The 20125-nt window shown below is 42.4% G+C and overlaps 2 protein-coding genes across 2 annotated transcripts; both read right to left on the reverse strand.

The window, feature by feature from the left end:
• Nucleotides 1–33: 33 nt before the first annotated feature.
• On the reverse strand, nucleotides 34–6560 carry cdh27 (cadherin 27). Its single transcript, XM_070959371.1, has 17 exons — nucleotides 6445–6560; nucleotides 5793–5915; nucleotides 4806–4955; nucleotides 4467–4608; nucleotides 4189–4352; nucleotides 3717–3848; nucleotides 2936–3118; nucleotides 2431–2744; nucleotides 2208–2350; nucleotides 1864–2088; nucleotides 1555–1776; nucleotides 1322–1443; nucleotides 1143–1229; nucleotides 693–779; nucleotides 563–610; nucleotides 396–479; nucleotides 34–295 (listed from the first exon to the last, which is right to left on the reverse strand). The coding sequence occupies exons 1-17, from the start codon at nucleotides 6481–6483 to the stop codon at nucleotides 86–88; spliced, it is 2475 nt and encodes an 824-aa protein (XP_070815472.1). The 5' UTR covers nucleotides 6484–6560; the 3' UTR covers nucleotides 34–85.
• A 492-nt stretch (nucleotides 6561–7052) lies between these two features.
• On the reverse strand, nucleotides 7053–18545 carry LOC139328864 (dysbindin-like). The gene is made up of 4 exons (XM_070958930.1): nucleotides 18227–18545; nucleotides 8221–8373; nucleotides 7979–8122; nucleotides 7053–7895 (listed from the first exon to the last, which is right to left on the reverse strand). Exons 1-4 carry the CDS (start codon nucleotides 18267–18269, stop codon nucleotides 7639–7641), a joined length of 597 nt encoding a protein of 198 aa, XP_070815031.1. The 5' UTR covers nucleotides 18270–18545; the 3' UTR covers nucleotides 7053–7638.
• Nucleotides 18546–20125: the final 1580 nt, after the last annotated feature.

Genomic DNA, 20125 nt, shown 5'->3' on the forward strand with positions numbered 1-20125 from the left:
TAAAAATGTACAGTGCAGTTAAAAAAAAAAAAAAAAAAAGCTTGTTCCCTGCTCAAGAATAGAAATATTGTATAGAAAAATATGTTCAGTTTTGTGTATGTGGCAGCCTGCAAATATAAGCCAGCTGGTTGAACATAGGGCCCAAATCTTTGAGCGCTTCGTGGAACGAATCGTCATCATCAGGTATGAAAATGCTCTCTAGCTCTGAGAGGTTGTCTGAGTCCCCCTCCTCTGCGTAGAGGTGAGGCTGATAGTCCAGCAGATCTTCTTCTGTCTCGTGGAGAGAAGAGAGCCTCTGCAGGAAGAGCAGAAAAACAAAGGCAGGTGTAAATGCAGTGCTCATTTGACCACCTCATGTAGCAAAGTAGACGTGATACTGGATGTGCGTTGCTGACCTGATGAAGCAGGGCGAGGAGAGCTGCATCTGTCGCATAGCTTGAGCTCCATTTCTGGAAATTCTTTGTACTCATGTCTTCAGTCTGAACCAAACAAAACATTGACACAAATAGTTCATTTTCTCCAGCTGCTGTAATTAGTACAAACCAAAGAAGAGCGACTTTACCTGGTTTGTGTTTTGGTTGCCTTTGGCCACTAAAGAATTCCACGTTGTCTAAGATTGAAGGAAAGAGTGAAACAGTGTGGAGCAAAGATGAAACTATGAATGCACAGTTCCTTGAATCAGTGTGTATTACCTGGTTCCAGTTCTCACTGAATAAGTAGGAAATATTTTCCCATCTGTAATCTTCAGAGTGTTTGTAGATGAAGTTGTGCTTTATGTCCTGTTGAAATTTACAGATAGAAAATAAGATTTTCGTATTGCAAACCTTCAGCTGTGATTTGAAAGGAAAGGCAATCAAATCAAGAAGGCAACAGTGAAATATTAATGGAAAACAGCACCCAGATTTGAAACAGGATGCAAAAAGAAAATCATCTGAGCTTGAAATGTAACTGACATAAATAGACCATAGATATCTACAAAAATAGGTTTGCAATATGGGTGCTACACACAGGGTTGAGGGTTCACCAAAATCAATATTCCCATTCTGCACCAGCTATTAGAGCAACTGTGATAAACAAGTTAAAGAAAAGTAGGTTCACACAAACTAATGCAGTTTGTCCATATCATTTCCACCTGGACCCACCTCTGTTGAAACATGCCCGTGCTGAGTGCCCTCATGCATGTCATGTTGTGTCTTATCAGTGGACACTGCCAGAATGCAGTCAGGTAGCTTTAAAGAAAAAGAAAACATACTGGTATTTCCATGAAAAGGAATCTGAAAATATATCTCTGCTTTGTTTGCAAATATTTCTGAGCAGTCACCTTGCAGTCTGATCCAAGTTTCTCAATGTTTGATGCAAGAAGGGTTTCTCCAGAGGAATCAGCCGTCTGCAAAGTGGTGAACTCCTTTTTGCAGGAGATGACGACTGCCAGCAGCAGCAGAACTGTCAGCCAGACGCACAGGACAAACTTCAACTTGCAGCAACTTCTCAGAATTGTAACAACACATAAAGTATATTCCGACATTAACTGAAGGCAATGATTCAGCTTCTTACACAAGAGTAAAAGCAGTGAGGCAAACACGATGCCGATAGCACCAGCGGCTGCTTTCGCGACGGTCTCTCGGCGGCTTCGGCAGCCGGGCGTCACAGAACAGTCACACACAGTCACGCTTATTTTATAAATGCCAAACTCCCCCTGCATGTCAGAGATCTTCAGATCAATTGTGTGTGGGCCAGCATACACACCAGCATCCTTCACCAGGCCAGCTGTGTACCCTGTGAGAGATGATCACCCAGCTAAATGGTTGGGTTTCCTTAAAATGTGTGTTGGAGTATTTCACTTCATAGTGTAGCTGTTTCTACCATGTGAGGGCATCAGTTTCCATTTTCCTTCAACATCCCCCAGCAGTTCAAACAAGAAAGGCCCTCCAAAGGGGTTTCCATCCGGGTCAAAGGCCGTGATGTTGGTTGCGGTGGGGCTGTCAGACACACACACATCCACACTGTCCACTACGGGCTGAGGGACGTTGTCGTTCTGGTCTGTCACGTGGATGCTCAGTGTGGTTGTACCTGTTAATGGTGGCTTACCTGTCCAAGACAGAAGAAAAATGGCATCGCAAAGCAATTACATTGAAATCTTTACTTGATCCTAAAAATCTCAAATATTTGGTGTGTCTCCATGCCAGCAGCAACACGTAGAGTCTTACCATCATCCACTGCGTTCAGTAAGATGGTGTAGACGCCGTCAACGACATGAGGTGATTCTCTATCAGGTGTCTTCACTGTCGTGATGTCTCCTGTGTGGGGATCCACCGTCACCCAGCCAGCAGGATCATTTCCTACCTTGTACCTGTGGACAAACACAATTTGCTTTGGTGTAGCAGGTCCCAGATAAGAGCTCAAACACGTTGTAGTAAGGATCCCACTTACACAAAATCTCTTGCGTGACTGGAGTCGGGATCGACAGCAGTCACTTTCCCGACCCAGGTTCCATTGGGCGCGTTCTCCTCCAGCTTGACCTCTTTGACAGTCACACTGAACATCGGCGGGTCGTTGGTATCCTCAACGTCAATGAGGACTTGAACAGAGGGAGGCTGACCTGCACCAGGATCATCGCCTGAAGTGGTGGCAACTTTCCAGAGGCCTGAGGACGTCCTCTCCGTCACTTTACAGGAGAAATATGGCGTCTCGTTTTCCACTGAGACGGACAGCTGCCTCTGTGCTCCCGCCTCAAAGTCTAAAGGCTGAAATTACACAATGACGTTCAATTCATCTATTATATTTGTTACTCATGCAGCAGTTTCAATTGAAGCACAGGATTCAGACATTTCAAGTTTGAGCAGACGTACTGTAAGAAGCAGGTGTGCAGTAATTACATGTCAGAGTAGAGATGGGTGGCACTGTAATGTAAAGCATGCAGCTAAACCATACTTACCTTTACTACTGTCAGGATTCCATCATTGGTATCTGGGTCTGTCTCCACCTTAAAGTGCCCCCCCTCGTCACCGTGTATGGTGTATTTGGCTCTCCATGCCGGACTGTTTGGGGTGTCCTCGTCTGTCACATGCAGCCGCAGAGGAGAGGTCCCTGTCTCACCTTCTTTTACTCTGCCAGAGCCCTGTCGTATGAATCCAGGGTTTACAGGTCAGGAGAAAAAACGTAGAAACCTTTTAACTGTACTTCCCACTGCGACTGTTAAGTACATACACAAGCTTTTCATCCTTGTTTACTTGAAGTTGACAAGCATTGATTGTTGTTAAGTCGCACATAGAGCCGATATGTCTGAAATAAACTGGATAAACGCTGGTTTTTATCATCTGTTGTTGATTCATTCATCTTGTTTGCTGAATATTCTTTTGGTTGTGATAAAGAATATAAATCTGTATATTGGCATAAAGGATGTATGTATACTTTTCTAGGGTGTTTATGTGAAACCAGTGCTATTTTATTTGAATACTTTCTTTTTTCTTTTTTCAGCATTATTCTTTGCTTTGTTTTTGTTTTGTTTGGTTTGCTTGTTTTGGTTTCATCCTGGCAACTATATATAATTATGTCACTGAAACCCCATTGACAATTAAGTTTTTTAAAAATGTGGCAATTTAATAACTTCCTACATGTTCTGTAGTTTTCTTGGTTTAGGTGATTACTGCATGTGTGTGGAAAAGCATGAAGAGCTGTGTGATCTGCAGACATCATGTGATGTGATGACAGCCTACTGTCTGTCCAGTGATGGTTGGGAGGTGGTTGTTGCCGTCCTGGATGTGAAAGACAACAGTTGTTGAACTGGAGAGACGGACTTCTTGTCCATGGTCCTTGGCCTCTACCAACACTGTAAACTTTTCAGCCACCTTAATACAAGCACATGAAGACAGATTCATAGTTTAAGTTTAAGAGTATCTTGCATTAGTTTCCTATATAGCAGCTCAATCATTTTGCACATAAATATTGTTCTTGATGTGTTTTCATTTCAGGTGCAACCTTTTCATTGCAAATATGAAGTAAGTTTTGCAACAAATCCAGTGTCACTGAGATGCATATGGAAACTAAATGACTTCCTTAAAAACTCCTCCACCATAAAAGTACCCTACAGGTTATTCTAACTCACACTGTATTTAGACACTGCTCAAAACAAGCGTGCTGTACATACTTGCATGAGCGCCACCTGTCATATTTCTTAAATTCTCTTGCCTCATGATCCAAACATCCTTTAAATGAGATTGATCCAGACTCCTTGATGAAGAATTCAGTGTCCGGAGGGTCTGGAGACACAGATTTGATTTCATAGTGGAATGCTGAGTTTGGTGTCCCTCTCTGGTCTCTGTCATAGGCCAGAACTGTCAGGAGATGGGAGCCTGTTGAGAGATGATGGCAGTTTTTAGACTGTTCAGAAACAAATAAAGGAGTGTAGTACTTTACATTGTAGGTAGCAAAAAAGCTTGGGGGGGGGGGTTATTATATTCTTTAACCTTGTGTGTCTTCCTCAGCAATGCTGATTTCGTACAGATCCCTCTGAAAGCGTGGAGGGTTGTCGTTGATGTCCAGTATGGAAATTTCAACTCCTAAGTTAGTGTCAATAGATAAATCTGCCTTTCTGGCCTCAAATCTCAGCTACGGATTGAAAGATATGGTTCACAGTTAGTCATGTGTGATGATGTTCTTGGATATTGGTAATTGTGATAGATTTAAAAGGTACATTTTCTCAAGTCTACCTTAACACAACAGTCATCTACACATATGAACAGTATATATGGAGGTTTCCTGCAGTACAGAAAAGATGTTGGTAAGTCTTATGTGTCGAGTCTAACCTTAAGCATTGTCTTCTCCTCATAGTCCACAGCCCTGTGGACAGACACGGTGCCAGATTCTTTATCAATGGAGAGGACTCCCTTTGGCTCCTCATCCACTCCTTCCCCAAAGAGGTCAAAGTATATTCCATAGCGCCGCTCAATATTTATCTACAACACACATTCAAACCCTTTACAGTCGGCTTTAGGGAAACACACATTAGTTATTTATACATTTTCATGATGAAAAACATGATCTACAGACAAATAATCAGAATCTGTCATAATCTGCTTACCACGTAACCACGTACAGTATGTTATGACACACACACACACACACACACACACACACACACACACACCTAATCATATGACATGGTTATTCATTTGGCTTTGTCATTTACCACAGGGACCGCTTCAGGAAACCATTCCTGCCACAAGCCATCACACTTTACAACAGTAACTTAAACAATTAATCCACCAATCTCACGAACCCCAATATTTTACTTATTATCTGCACTACTGCAATATTGCACACTGCTTATTGTTTACATTTATTTATCATCTGAAACTGCACACATTCTTGATGTAAATATGTGTTTGTATAGTTATATTGTATTTTTATTATAATATCATTTAATGTGTATTATACTTTATAATACACATTATATAACTATATATCTTGTTGAGTTAAATTCACTGCTGTTTTTCCTGTCTATATTCTTTGCTACTTTTGCTGCTTTTTGTTACTTTTTAAACAATTCTTGTATACATTTTGTGTTTGTCTGTATGTTTGCTACTGCAACAAAACAATTTCCCAAATTGGGATCAATAAAGAAGCAGTCTAAAGTGAATACTTATGATTGATGAATAATAAGAATTCCCATTACATCTTATAATCAATAGGTGTATCAATTGATGAAATTTGGTATTTGGGTTTGAAAATGAATACATAGCTTTTTCTGGTCTGAAGTCTGACAAATTTTCTTTACTCAGGGCTTTTCTCACCTTGCCCAGCACATATGGGAAGGGCCCTGGGTGCTCTTCCTCAATTGTGAAGGAGTCAATGATCCAGGTCCTTCGGTGACGGCTCAGCTGCTGTGAACATGTCGTACTTGACAAATAATAAAACTGGAAGACAAACAGTCAGTCTTTTCAGTGCGAGTCATACAGTGCAAAGTGGAATGCACAGTCGGTGAACCAGTTCCCATAAAGTGTGAACAGGTATTTCCACAGATTTTTTTTTTTTACCACAGTGGGACACTGTGTGGTTTTTATATCTCTTGTGTATGCTTTAAAGAGATACAATTTAAACAAATAACTGCTGACTTATTGAAAGACTTCTGTGGGAAAACATTTGACCTGCATGGAAACATCAACCGTGCAGACTGTCCTTGAACTTACAGAGTGCTGGAAAATGATATTAAAAAACAAGTGATCCATTTTTATAGATTACAATCCAAATCTGCTGCCTTATTATGTGATTTCAGAGAGTAGTATGTCAAGTTTTTGTTCCCCAAAAACGAAAACACAAATATTCCAAGTAAGTGTCAATTCAATTGATTGCCATCTATGAAATTGACATCTGTAAAATCAAGCAAAGCATTTGATTTTAAACAAAGTGTTTTCAGGTAGGTTTGAAGTCAGTGTGGCTACATACCAGGAGGAGGAAGCAGAGCATGACGCTACTTCTGTACATCCAAGCTCCGAGTGTTTGAGGACTGACTTTTCTGAGCACAGGAAGACAAGATCCTGCCCTCTGTGCTTTACACACCCACACACATGAATATACACTAACAGACACAACTAACTCTGTGAGTGCGTGCGTGCGTGCGTGCGTGCGTGCGTGCGTGCGTGCGTGCGTGCGTGCGTGCGTGCGTGTGACTCTTTACTGATAAGGTTTTCTTGAGAACTGAACAATGTTTGCAGTGATGGGACATATTTTTTTGCTTGATAGTTGCTGACCCTGTATCTGCTACAGCAATCACTGCTCTCTCAAAAGGACTGATAAGAAGGTCACGCCTTTTCAGTTTTTCTACTGTATATCTAATCGCTGTGATTCAACATACATGTAATGGTCTCAGTGCTCGGCAAACTTGACATTGCTTTTTTATGAGGCTGTCCTGCAGCATTTGGCTGTGGCATCTTCAAACTTCCCCCGAAGCATCATTTTTAATTGTTGTCTTGATGCAGTTAAGGACTTGCACACAAATCAAAGCACCTTGATATAACCAGCAACTCTTCTGTTGATTCTCAGAAACACATGGATATATTTTCTTCCTTTATTGTTAAAACAAAGAAATGTTGTGAGAGACTTGTTTAAAATTAGTGCTAGAAAACAGAATTTGCATTGGCAGGACGATGTGTTGCTTTCAAAAACAGTACATTTTAATAATCTGAAGCCTGCTACGTCTAACTTCACCTCAAGACGTACTTCATCCAGTTATTATTTTTTTATTCCAGTCACTGCTTTACTGTCTTGGGTTGTGTTAATACTGGTACATACAAAATACAAAAGTCGACGTTCATCAACTGCGAGTCCCGTGAGGTCAGAAACAGGTGAACAAATGTCCTTCAAAACATGGCAAGACAAGAATGAAAGCAGGTGATAATTCAGCGGAAATCTCCATATTTACAGTTCATGGTCCCCACCTCCAAACCACACACAGGACCCAACCAACAACTCATGAATCAAAGGAAAGGTTGAAAGCAGCGATAGGAGGCAGTGTGTGGAAGACAGTCACAGCTGAGGGGCCTCTTTCAATAGCTCATATACCAAAGTCAACTCTCTGCACCCTTCCACGGTGTCAGCTGTCGTGCTGCAGGTGGAGATCTAATGTGGAGATGGTGCATCCTATGATGACGGTGATGGAGTCTGACTTTTCACCTTCTCCAGCTCTGGAGGCACGGCTCTTCGTTTGACTGTGCTGGCGTGTGTCTCATCGTCTGATCTGACCACGGGGGTATCTGCCCCCTTGGCACTGATGGTCTGACTGTCGGAAGAGGAGTTTGAAGATGTGGAGGACGTGCGGGACTTGGCCTCAAGACCCTCAAGGACATGTCGAAAGAGTCCATTACTGATTACCTCCTGGTCGTTGTTGTTTCCTTGAACTGTAAGTCAGATAGAAAATATTGTTAGGGATGTAACATGCAGTGTGTCTTGTAATCTTTGTTCTATGTCTGGTTTGCCATACCTGGCAGTGGGGAGGCCAGCACCCCCTCTTCTCCCCCAGAGCTGAAGAAGACATCCAAAGCCTCCTGGTCAGAGATGTCAATCAGCTCCATCTGGTCCAGCAAGTCCACGTTCACCTCCATAGAGGAGATGCTGCCAATTGGAGCTGCAGGAGGAAGTTGCAATGAAATGATGTGCATTTGTACATGAATGTGTGTTTATTTGTGCTTATGGCTTTACAAAACTGCCAGCCGGCTAACTCACGTCTCTTGTAGTCTCGGATACAAAGGTGCGCCGAGGACAGGTAAACGTCGACATCATGCTGGAAGACCTCCTCGAAGAAACGCTGCCTCTCTCTCAACTTAAGCTGCTGTGCTGCGTCCACATCTGGGAGCCTCTGGCCACGCTCGCTCTCCGCTGGCAATCACAACAGAAGGACAAGGAGTTAGATAGCAGCTCGGGTAAAGTATCTTATGTGATAGCTGGAGATTAGAGGCCAGAGAACATGTGAGGCTGCATTACAGTCAAACACTTCACAAGAGGATTTCACAGACTGGCTCCTCCAATCTGCAGGCAGGCGTGCCAGTCAGCAAGATTCCGTGGCGATGATGTGATACAGTCAGATGCCTCTTACAGGCACACAAGGGTCAAATGTTGGTATCCAGAAGGGGGAGACATTGAGCTGTAAGTGAGAGATATAGGGAGGTGGAATCTCCTTTCCATGGACTGCTGAGATTTCCTTTTAAAATGTAACATAGCAAGGAGGTGTAACCAAAAATCACATATATCATAATTAATCAAATATATTGTTGATATATCTTAACTGTAAACAACTGTCTCCACTTGCCACTCAGCTTTCTTTACTATGATTCATTTCACTGATTCGCTGCTTTCTCTGTTACCACAAACAGATCAAATTGTTGCTTTTGTCAGAACAGTTCTCAAACAGTCTCCAAACGTCCACACAGTCTGAGCCTGCACATTTACAAAATCAGACCTGCAGGTTCATCTGCAAAAGCAAGCTGTCAGGTCCTACACAAAGCTAATCTTTTCTGAGATGCCATGCTGCGAACTTATTTCCCCCCTCATCAGCATCAGTGTAATAAAGCTAAGTGCAAGTCCAATGTGTGTGAGTGGAGGGGTGAACTGCTGCAGTGACTGCAAGAGGAATGAGGAGAGGGGAAATGCTCAGCTCAGTGCTGTAACTGCCTGAGACTATGGCCTCCACTGAGAGGGACACAGCACCTGAATAAAGACTGATGAGCTAATATATTAAATATGAAGTGCATTTCCTTCATATTTTGCATTCATTGTCACTGGGGCACTGAGTCCGTTTTGAGGAGCTGTTGCAACCTGCAGACAGGGATTGGGCTAATTGGATAAGGCTTTCAAGCCATGTCTAAACTGGGAATACTGTCAAGATTATCCAGGCTGTGAGCAGTAGTCACAGCAGCTCTATAAATACACCACTGGGAGATGGAGGAAAGACGTTCAGCTCAGGATGTTTACAATACCAGGAAAAGAAAGGATTCCAGGGATCTTCTGTTGTCTCTGACAATGAAAAGAGACTCCCACTGACACAACCTGCCGCATAATGAACTCCAGTGATGACTTAAAAACTGCTGCAGTCAGGATTATGCAGCAAACTGTAAATCCTAAAAATGTAGATGTTGCCTAAAAGCAGCAACAGGTTGCCACCCTCAGATTGCTGCATCAGCACAGTCCCCCCTCACGAGTCATGCCCAGGCACATGTCTGTGGTGACGGAAGGACACGCGCCTGTCACTGCAGCTCTACTCTGCTCGATTTGACATCCTGCCTTCTCAGAACAGGGACTGCAATCAGATAGGCAGACAGCTTTGGAGGGAAGGGAATAAGAGGACAACTCAGACCATAGGGCTGGACCGGCTGACAGCACCTATGGGCAAACAGTGTGTGTGTGTGCAGATATAAATGGGATTCCCTATGGACTGATAATATAAAAATCTACAAGCCAACTGACAGCAAAAAGTGATGAGTTGACAATATCTGCCTTGACACAGTGACCATACTGTTATGTGCTTGTTTTAAGATTATAAAGCTTTTTACTATAATATAACTTTGTCAAACTCCCAAAAATGAACATTAATTTTCTATCCTTTCTTTCTCCCTTTTTATGTGAAGCACTTGTCTGCACCTAACTGCTCCTGTCATCCTCCCTCTTCCTCCTCATCATTCCTCTTCTCTTCTCTTCTCTTCTCTTCTCTTCTCTTCTCTTCTCTTCTCTTCTCTTCTCTTCTCTTCTCTTCTCTTCTCTTCTCTTCTCTTCTCTTAAAGGGCTGCCTACCAAGCAGTTGGAGGAGATAGATTGTACAAGAGATGCATTTTGAAAAGTAATCCATATCAGTGGAGCAGCGACTGGGATATTTCACCTTTTAGTGCCGAGTATGGTTCAAGCTCCAGAGATTCCAGATCCAATGATTCCAATAATGCAAAATCAGTTTCTTTTGTTTGAGTCTCCCTGAATGGAAAATGACTCCATCTTTAAAACTCCACAGCTATAGTTCACAACAAGACTTCCTGTGCCCGGTGAGATCATCAGAGCTATTTTGACTATTGGAACTTCCTCCAGGGCCAAAGAATGTCCCTCTAACTACAGTGATTGATCTCCTTTCTGAAAGCTTAGAGGGTACACCAGTTGGACTCACGATGGACAATTGAGAAAACAAAAAGGATCAAAATCAAAGCAGCAAAACCAGAGATATCGTCTTTTTTATTTGTCTTCCTTATCAAAACATGGTGCCTACAATACCCACAGTGCAACTTAACCACAGACAGTTTGGTTGGAGATTCAGGTGTGTTACGCCAGTCGCTGTTAGCCTCAAGCAGAGATGAGGAGTGAGCTCCAGATGTCTGGTTAGCTCACATCCCTCTAACCCTGCACTCCCACATTTTTCTCATTTTCAAACATGTAGTCTTCAATCCCCACGGACGCTGACTTTCAGCTGACTTACTAAGACCTGTTGATAGATTCTGATGTGTAAAACGACTTTATTTTTTCCACATTTAGTAATTTCCATCACTGCTCCTCACCAAACAGAGACAGGAGCAGATGTGACTACAAGACCCCTGCAGGAGGCGATGTTGGAGATTCCACCTGTGCAGCCAGCAGGATGCAATTCCTTTCATAGATGCAGTCCTCCAAAAGAAAAATGATACGCTCAGATGGCAGGGGAACGATTGCAAGTCGCTCTTCCTGTGTCAGTCATCTTCATGGCATTTTGTCTTTGCAGCACTTCTGTCTTTGTGTGGACGTCTGAGGCTGCGAGGCTGCGATGCTCTCTTCTCCTTGCACCGTTACACAATCAGGAACTCTTTTGTGGACGGGAGCAGCGCTGACAAAGCAAGATGTCAGTGACAATCAGGATCTGCCTGTTTGACATGTGTGTTTGGATGAAAAGAGCTCCTTGTTTCACGTGACCAGCCGAGGACATCATGTCAAACAAAACACTGGATTTGTACTGGGTGAATGACTTTCCTTTCTTTTCTTGTAAAAGGAGAGCAGGCAGGACTCAAATAGCCCATCTGTGCTGCAAACGTCTCCAAGAAAACGATGCTTTTCCGTACAGGTTACAGGTTTAAACAAACTGCTTATCCTGGAGTTTTTTTTCCCACTTAGTTAAATGCTGATTGATCACAGCATCGATTGTTTCCACTTAAAGGCTGAGACCTGGGGAGAGCTAAAGGTTAGCTACAGATGTATATCCTCAAATCAATTCTGACTCCCTATCCAGTTCTTTTTTCCACTGAATCACCTTGATCAATACGTCTTCCCTGTCCGGGGACGACCCCTGTGACCTCTGATTAGTGCAACCGCTTGCATGGGAAAATCCTCTGTCACAAGAAAACCCTGGCCGCGGCGTCCACATGAGATCACATGCTACAGCCCCGTCACAACCCAGCCTTTAGTTTCATACCACAAGATGTCTGAAGGGCCTGTGGCCGTTCAAGAGACACAGCGGGGAGATAAACAACCTGCAGGCTGGAGCTTGACCTGATATTCTGCCTTGTTTCATTTGTTTCTTTTTTTCTCTCTCTCTTTCTGTCTTTTTTCTGTCTGTCTTTCTGTCTCTCGTTCTTATTCTGTCTTTTTTTTTTCCTCACATTGTCTCTCTACCTCTCTCTGCTCCATCTTTTTTCTGGCCCCCCCCTTTTTTTCTTTTTATCTTTTTCTCTTTCTTTTTCTCTCTTTTTATGACTCTTGTTGTCAGTTTCCTTCTGTCTTTCATTCTGTCTGTCTGTCTGTCTTTATTTTCCTTTTTTCAGTATTTCTTTCTGTCCCTCTGTCTACCTCTTCTGTTTCTCTTTTTCTTTCTAACTGTCTTTCATTTTTTCTGTCTGCCTGCCTGTCTCTTCCCCCCATGTCATGCCATGTCATGTCATGTGTCTCTCCTACTCTGTCCTTTCTGTCTCCCCCTCTATCATTTCTCTCTCCCCCTCCTTCCTTCCTCTGGGTGCTCAGGGACTTGAGAAAGAAAAGGTCACAGATCAGGGCTCAGGACCAGCTGGACGTGCAGAATGACTGGGACAGACAGACAGAAAGATAGAGACAGACTGAGCAGACCGGACATGCATGCACACCGCTCTGTCTCCCCACATAAAGACAAACCCAGATCCTCCGCTCAGGGAGCAGAGATAGAAAGGGCCCATTCAGAGCCGGACAAAAGCAGAGATGTAGGGGAACGGGACTGGCCTGCACTCCTTAGACATGATGCCATTTACAGGAACTTACTCTGGATGTAGCAGAGGGTAAATACCGAAACTGAGCCTTCAGTTACTTTAATAGAGTTACATCCTTAACTGACCATGAGACGTCAAATTCTTCTTTTTCTGCTTTCCTTCCTTTAAATTTAATGCCCATGAAAACTGTGTCATGATGAGACCCAGGCTCAGCTGCCAGCGGATATAATGCATCATCCCCACACGATGGTACAGAGATCATTCAGTGCTCTTCTGTCTTCCCTTTGAACACATATTTTTCCCAAACAGAGAAAACAGAGCACATTTAAAAATCTATAAATGCAAAGAATCGGGTCACTCTGTATCTGTTTAGAATCTGAACGTCATGTGCCTTTTTCCACTGTCATGTTTTTGAGGAAGACACCCTGAAACACTGTTGAGAAGCACCAGCAGACCACCAGCACAGGCAACACATTGATCTGAAATCTAAATGAAGGGATAGGAGGGCTCGGTGTCACCCACAGGCTTCCATTAGCCCATCACTGTGCTAAATGAAAATGTGAGCTCTGCGGCAGACTCCCCTGTGACAGGAAAGGGAAGGTCAGGGCAGAACAGAGCTAAGTCAACCGCCTCTTGTCAAGAGCCTGTTGTTTTTACACTTCTTGGTCGAGGGAGCAGCTCTGACTATAACCCCACAGTAAACAGTAGTTAAACAGAAACCCCAGCAGGCACCATCGTTTCCTCCTCTGGTCTGATTGCAGAGCAGTTTGCCAAACTCTTAGTTTGAGTCTGTTCATCCAAGCCAAGGCTTTTTCTGAGAAGTGGCTTCTTTGTACAAATGGATGAGGGCATCCCTGTTTAAATGGCTCTGGCGGTGGTGGCACACACTTCCATGTGTTGCCTCAGCCATTACACCATTAGATGGAAGTAGCAGACTGCCAAGAAATGCCATGTCAGTGGTTTGAGCAAAAAAATGTCTTACTGCTTTTTGCCTGTTCCCAGACAGCAGTCTTATTCATACAATGTCTTATATATACAGAAATTAATGAATATGGTAAGAAATTAATGATTTCATTAATACATAGACAGATATTAAAACAAATACAGAAATAACATTTTGAATGTGCCAATACTAAACAATAAACACATGCAGAATTAAGAGATTATAATAACATAATATATAAATGAATGCTAAAATAAGTATGCAAATAAATAATCTAAGGTGGCAAGTAATAAACAAATTAATTTAAAAAAAATGAATAAATGCTACAAAATAAAGACAGAAATAAACATTTAATAATGGCTCAAATAAATCAGTGTAAGTCAATTTATTTTTACATTATTTCACATTATGTCTATGATTTTTTTCCATTTCCTTTTTCTGCATTTCTATCACCGAAACATGCCATAAATAAATAAGAGTAGAAATGTAGATGTACAAAAATAAATTAATGTAGAAATTTTGAATAAATTGAAGATTTATTTACTTCCCAATTAATTACAAACACCTATTAATAATTTATGTATTTAATTATATGTTTCAGTTTTTATTTATCTCTTTACGTATTGATGAATGAGTCTTTTTTTGTCTTCTGTATGTCAATGTTAGTGTCCTCTTCTTCTCCTTCTTTTTGTCTCTCACACACGTTGTGTTTGTATGTATATTAAATGGACACAAAGACAGCCATCGACTCCTCGGACAGACCTGAACCTCTTAGGTAACACTTGTTTGGGCTGAGGCCCCTGCAAATAGACTGGCTGCCCTTTCCACCCAGACACTTTTTGTCAGAGGAGAGAGATTTTATTTCACATGGATGGGTTCCCAACTCTGTTGAGAGAGAGAGAGGGTGCAGAAGAAGGCAATGAATGGCTGTAAACACAGAAAGTTAGCAAGGAGAGTGAGGGAGGAAAGGTCAGGCAGGGCAGGAACATTCACAGAAAGGCTAAAAACGAGGAGGAGGATGTCTTAAAAAAAAATCTAGAGCGTGATGGTAAAGAGAGGTTAGCCAAAAGTGAGTCAACACAGGGGTGTGGGTTGTGGAGATGGAGAGGATAGAGAGGGAATTCTGCACAGGCTCATTAGTTTAAAGAGGACATCTTGTTATTTTTACTGAGAGGCTCTTCCGTAGCTTCCAGCACAGTATTGACCTCAACAGCAACAGCAGGTTGTTAACAATCTACAGCTGGTCATTAGCGGGTCTGTCTCTTTGCTGGGGCTGCTATTGTAATTAATAGTGTCTCAGTGGTTATGAAGAACAGTGCTGCAACCGGTTCTGCAGGTAGAACATTTATCCTGCTCTATCAGCAAGAGCTTAGCTGCAGCGACAAACTGCATGTGCTAAATTATCACAACATCAAAGATGCCGAGTGCCTGAGCACATCCTGCTTAGCACATCCCCAGAGCTTCCACTCCTGCTGTTTTACAGGTTTCTGTTTTATAATGGCTGCAGTTTCAAACCATCACTTTGATTGTTTATACTGGATCTATTCCTCATTCCTCAGGAGAGAAAATGCCGTGAAGTAAAGTGGAACAGACATGTGGCCACGCGTGTAAAATGGGCAATAATATCTTTGGAGAAGATGCTCTTGCTCTGTCTCACACTATCATTTTTGGTGTCTCTCACTCCTTATTTTCTCTCCAAATGAGCTGCCATTCACTGGGCTCCAGTTGCAAGGACAGTAAATTATTTATACAAGCTGTTAATGTGTGTTTGTGTGCCTGTCTGGTCTGTACCTCAGTTCATGCTTTTGAGCGTTTCCATTTGCATATTAGATCTGGTTGTTTTCTCTGGGACAAAGCAGTGTCCAGCACCATCAGCCCAGTCCGTCTGGACAACAGTGACATCAGTGTTAACCCTCTCCTTCCTTCCCTCCTGCCTGGATTACACCCAGACTGACAATGGGACTGTTTGTAGGTCAGTGTCTTGTCCCACTGCCCTCCATAAGCCCACAAGCAGACTGACATGAGTTCTGATCAACACAATAGGCTTCATCAGCCGACAGTGCTGACATACCCATGTTTTTTCTACAGTGAATAATCCTCTTTTCCAGAATGGCTATTAATAAAGAGTAGAATATTATTAAAGCAGTCCAACTAGCCAATAATGCTCAAAACTCTGTAAGGGCTGTAGCATCAGCGTATCAGTAATCATTAGTGCATCTGGAGAGGCTGTCAACAGTCTGACAGAGGACATGGCAACATAGTTGAGCACAGAAAATCCTGTCACATTTATATCAGATAATTAAATCTGCAGTCACACTAAAAAAAACCTGAAATGATCTCAGGGAGGGTGACGGAGTATCCTCTCTGTCTAACTGTGCCTTAACAAGACAGCAAGGCAATCAGAGAAAGTGTTCTTTCACCATTAAACCCTCATGCTGCCTCTCCACGCAGCTGTTATGGATGTTTTTCTGTAGGAATGTAAATGCTCCACCGTGTTCACCGGCTGGTCACTAAACTTTGCCTCGGTCTGCTATGGGCAGGTCGGGTTTTTACAGCTTTTTAGGTGAAAACAGCTGTGTGAGAGTGAAATGAAACAGCAAAGTTACGGTTTCTAATACCAAAACAATGAACTGAAGATCATTTAATCCCTCTGTAGAACTGAGAGGAACCACAGAGTTAAAGTTCTCTGCATTGATCCCTTTCACACACACACACACACACACACACACACACACACACACACACACACACACACACACACACACACACACACACACACACACACACACACACACACACAGTCATTGTTTGTTGAATGCTAAAAGAACAGCTTTAATTTCACCTTTTTCCAGATAGAAGAATAAGGCATTTCTTCCTCCTAGCAATTTTACCGGTGAACAATCTGTAAATCAGTGACTGATCAAACGGCTGAATTTGTCCTACATGGTTTACACATTTGCAAGAACGTTCACATGATGAGTTACTGTTGTCTGTCTGTTGAGGGCTCTGAACTCTCTGTGTATGCCTGCAGGCCTTAGCTCCGTCTATACCCGGAGGATTCAGCTGAACACTGAGTAGATGGATTTGTTAGAAAACTAATGAGAGGAGTTGCTCTGTGTCCCCAGGGCTGCACAGCTTAGACCGCTGAATTGATGGGAACCTTATTCAGCCAACCATGTAAGGCTGCTCAGCGTATTCACACAGAAACACACACATACTTAAAGTGCTGACATGCCACAAGGCAGAATAATCTGTGTATTTGCCCTCTGTGAAGCTTTCTCACATTGGTAGGCAACAATCCTGTGGTGGTTAGATAGCAGAGCAGCAGAGCAGAGATAGAAACTCTATGTATTCCTCAGAGTGTGATCATTTAAAGATACAGACAGTACACGATATGGATTTTTACCCCTCTAATGAGCTCATTAAACAGAATCGACTCCTCAGTCCTATCCGGGTTATCTCCACGGGGACTGGGCTAATAATATATAGAGAATAGAAACAATTCCTTCTACACCCAATACCCTGCCATCTGTAACACTCTCTCAACAGCTGGTCACTCCTTCACTCCACAGCACAGCCATGTGCGGCTCTCTGGCACATTCCCACAATAATCAAAACGTGACAGAGCGGACTGTGCGGCCGCAGGGACGGCGAGGCAGAGCAACAGATGGGAGATGTCTTCTCTGGACTCGCAGCCCTGATTCTTTTTAGCCTCATGAAATCACACGCTGATCTCACTGGGACTAATTCAATTTCAGGTCTGTGAGTCCTGTCTGGGTTGGTGTGTCTGTGGAACGAGCTGCAGACCCCGCCGCAGTCAGCCGACTGATGAGATCTGCAGGCACAATCCCATTAGAAATAAGAGATCTTTGTCTGGAGCTCTGCCTCAGTGTGTGTGTGTGTGTGTGTGTGTGTCTGTGTGTGTGTGTGTGTGTGTGTGTGTGTGTGTGTGTGTGTGTGTGTGTGTGTGTGTGTGTGTGTGTGTGTGTGTGACCTATTCACTTGGTATTAGTGAACATTACTCAGGAAGATGATTCAACATTGCTGTCTGATTTTTTGGCTGGCATAGCACTTGGACCAGTCACTTTAGGCAACATCAACACAACGGCAGCTATTTAGCACACTGGCTGAGCTGTCACACCGGCTCCTACTATGTATCTGACACACACACACACACACAAACACACACACACACACACAGATTTTACCTCAAATATGATCAATTAGTGCCTTTTCCTCATTTCCTTGACATTAATTTCACATCATTTAATATAACAAAGACACTGAATTTCACATAAGAAAGGATTTTTGACAGTTTAGAAGGCGATATGTGAAATATACAACAAATAGTGGGGGGTTCACCTCAGCTGCTTCCATGCACATTCCGGACATGTGATGCTTGAAACGTAGCTTGAGCCTTAAATGTTCAGTCTGTGTGTCTGCTGTGCATCTGGCAACCAAATATGGAGAATAATTTTATCCTCTCTAATGTCCTGCTCTACATCTAAAAATAACAACTGTGTTAATGGAGCAAACTTGTGGTTGAATCTCCAAAAGAGCTAAAAGCTGAGTTTCTGCAAAAGGTTTAGAAGTTTTAAAAATGACTCACAGGGCAGGCGTTTGTTGTGGAGGTTGGCTGATGAGGAGCTCATGCTGTTGCTGGAGTAGTCGTAGGAATCAGGGATGATCAATCAGAGATGGTGAGTGTGTGACGGCCGCTCAGCCCTGTGAGAGTTCAGCAGAGAGGCTGCTGATCATCTCCCACCGCCTCTGCTCGAAGTGACGGATGCTGACTGCCACACCACTGCTCTCCTTCCCTGCTCCCCTCTTCCCCTCAGTGGACTCTGAGCCACTTGGATGAGGAGAGAACAAGTTTGTGGCTTTGTGGCGCTGACCAGCTGACCAATGACAGGGAGGAGGGAGGAGTTGAGGGAGAGCGAGGAAGGGATTGAGAAGAGGGAAGGAGGGATTTTATGTAACAGAGTGGAAAATACCAAGGAGAGACAGGCACATGCCTTTGTTATTTTTGTCTTCTTACACGCCCCCCTCCCTCCCCCTCTCCCTCCCCCTCTCCCTCCCCCTCCCTCCCACCTCTTGTTCCCTGTCTCTGTTTTTGTTGCAGATTTAAATTCTCTTTCTTCTGTGTCACCATCAGGCTCAAGTGATGTCACAAATGTTACACAAATACTCAACAAATATCCCATTCAAAGTCTTATATTGTTATTTTTCATAATTATTTTAATATTAATTCAATGGCATTGATGATCCTGGAGAATTTAAAGGCTTCTTTACAAAGACCATTTTGTTCCTTGCAGTATAATAGATTCTGAATGAGTAACTAATATCATTATCAAATTTTGTTACAATGCATAACTAGCTGTTAAATAGATTTCCCATTCAAATTTGAATGGCAGTGTTTTTTACACAAAATTGTTTGGGATGAATGTCCTACAGAAAGCATTTGAAGAAAGGTCCATGATGTTAAATCTACTGGTGGTTAATTAATCAGTCAGTCAGTCAGTTTACACTTGCTTAATGTGCGACTTCTTAGATAATGTGTACAATAGTGAAGTTGTTTTTAGTTCCATTTTGATTCCAATTTAGTCCAGTGAGGATTTGTAGCTTTTCCTTTTTATATTATTGTGAATTATATATCTTTGGGTTTGAACAAAGGAAGATATTTAGGACATTTACGGGAATTGTAGTGGGGGGGTTTTCACTGTCTTCTGACATTTTACAGACCAAACAATTAATCGCTTCATTGAGAAAAGATAAGAAGAATTGAGATAAGAATCAGATTAATCTATAATAAAAGATAAGTTCATAGTAACAGTTATAGCCCAATTTCACATTTCTTGTTGTTGTTAGTTTTAACAGAATTTATTTCTTTAAGTTTTTTTGTTTTTCTAAACAGTGTTGACTTTGATTTGTACATTTTTTATAAGAAATTCTTAAATCACAGATCACCAGCTTTAACAACCTCATGTTAGGCCCCTCTCTGGCCAAGAGCTTTCATTCCAACAGGTCAAAACCTTTGGTTGCTTGTCTTTCCAGTCTCCCTCCCCTCATTCCCCTCTCACTGACTCACCAGAAAAGTATTAAACGCTAAACCAACTAAAAAAAAAAAAAAAAAAAAACGACTTTAATTTGGATCAGAGTCAAGAAATGAAGACCATAGCAGACTCTCTGACAGTCTGTGCGTCCTGGACACCATCTAGTGGACATTAGCTGATATTTCTACTTTGTCTAAGCTGCACTGGCTGATTACACAATATATGCAGGCAGAGGCTTCACAGAGCAGCATTACATCATCACCTTTGTCCAGAACACTGCATTGGTATTTGAGAGGCTTATAAAGAGTGCTTTGCTTCAGATACACACAGGAAACGTTGCTGGTGTGAGAATCCGTTGGTGAGAATAAGCACACAGTGAGCTAACCTGTTGATCCTCCCCAACTTTGATCAAAAGAAAACATATGTATTTTTACTTTAGAGCAATTGAAATTATT

This window comes from Chaetodon trifascialis, chromosome 3 (genome assembly GCF_039877785.1).
Source record: "Chaetodon trifascialis isolate fChaTrf1 chromosome 3, fChaTrf1.hap1, whole genome shotgun sequence".
NCBI lineage: Eukaryota > Metazoa > Chordata > Actinopteri > Chaetodontiformes > Chaetodontidae > Chaetodon > Chaetodon trifascialis.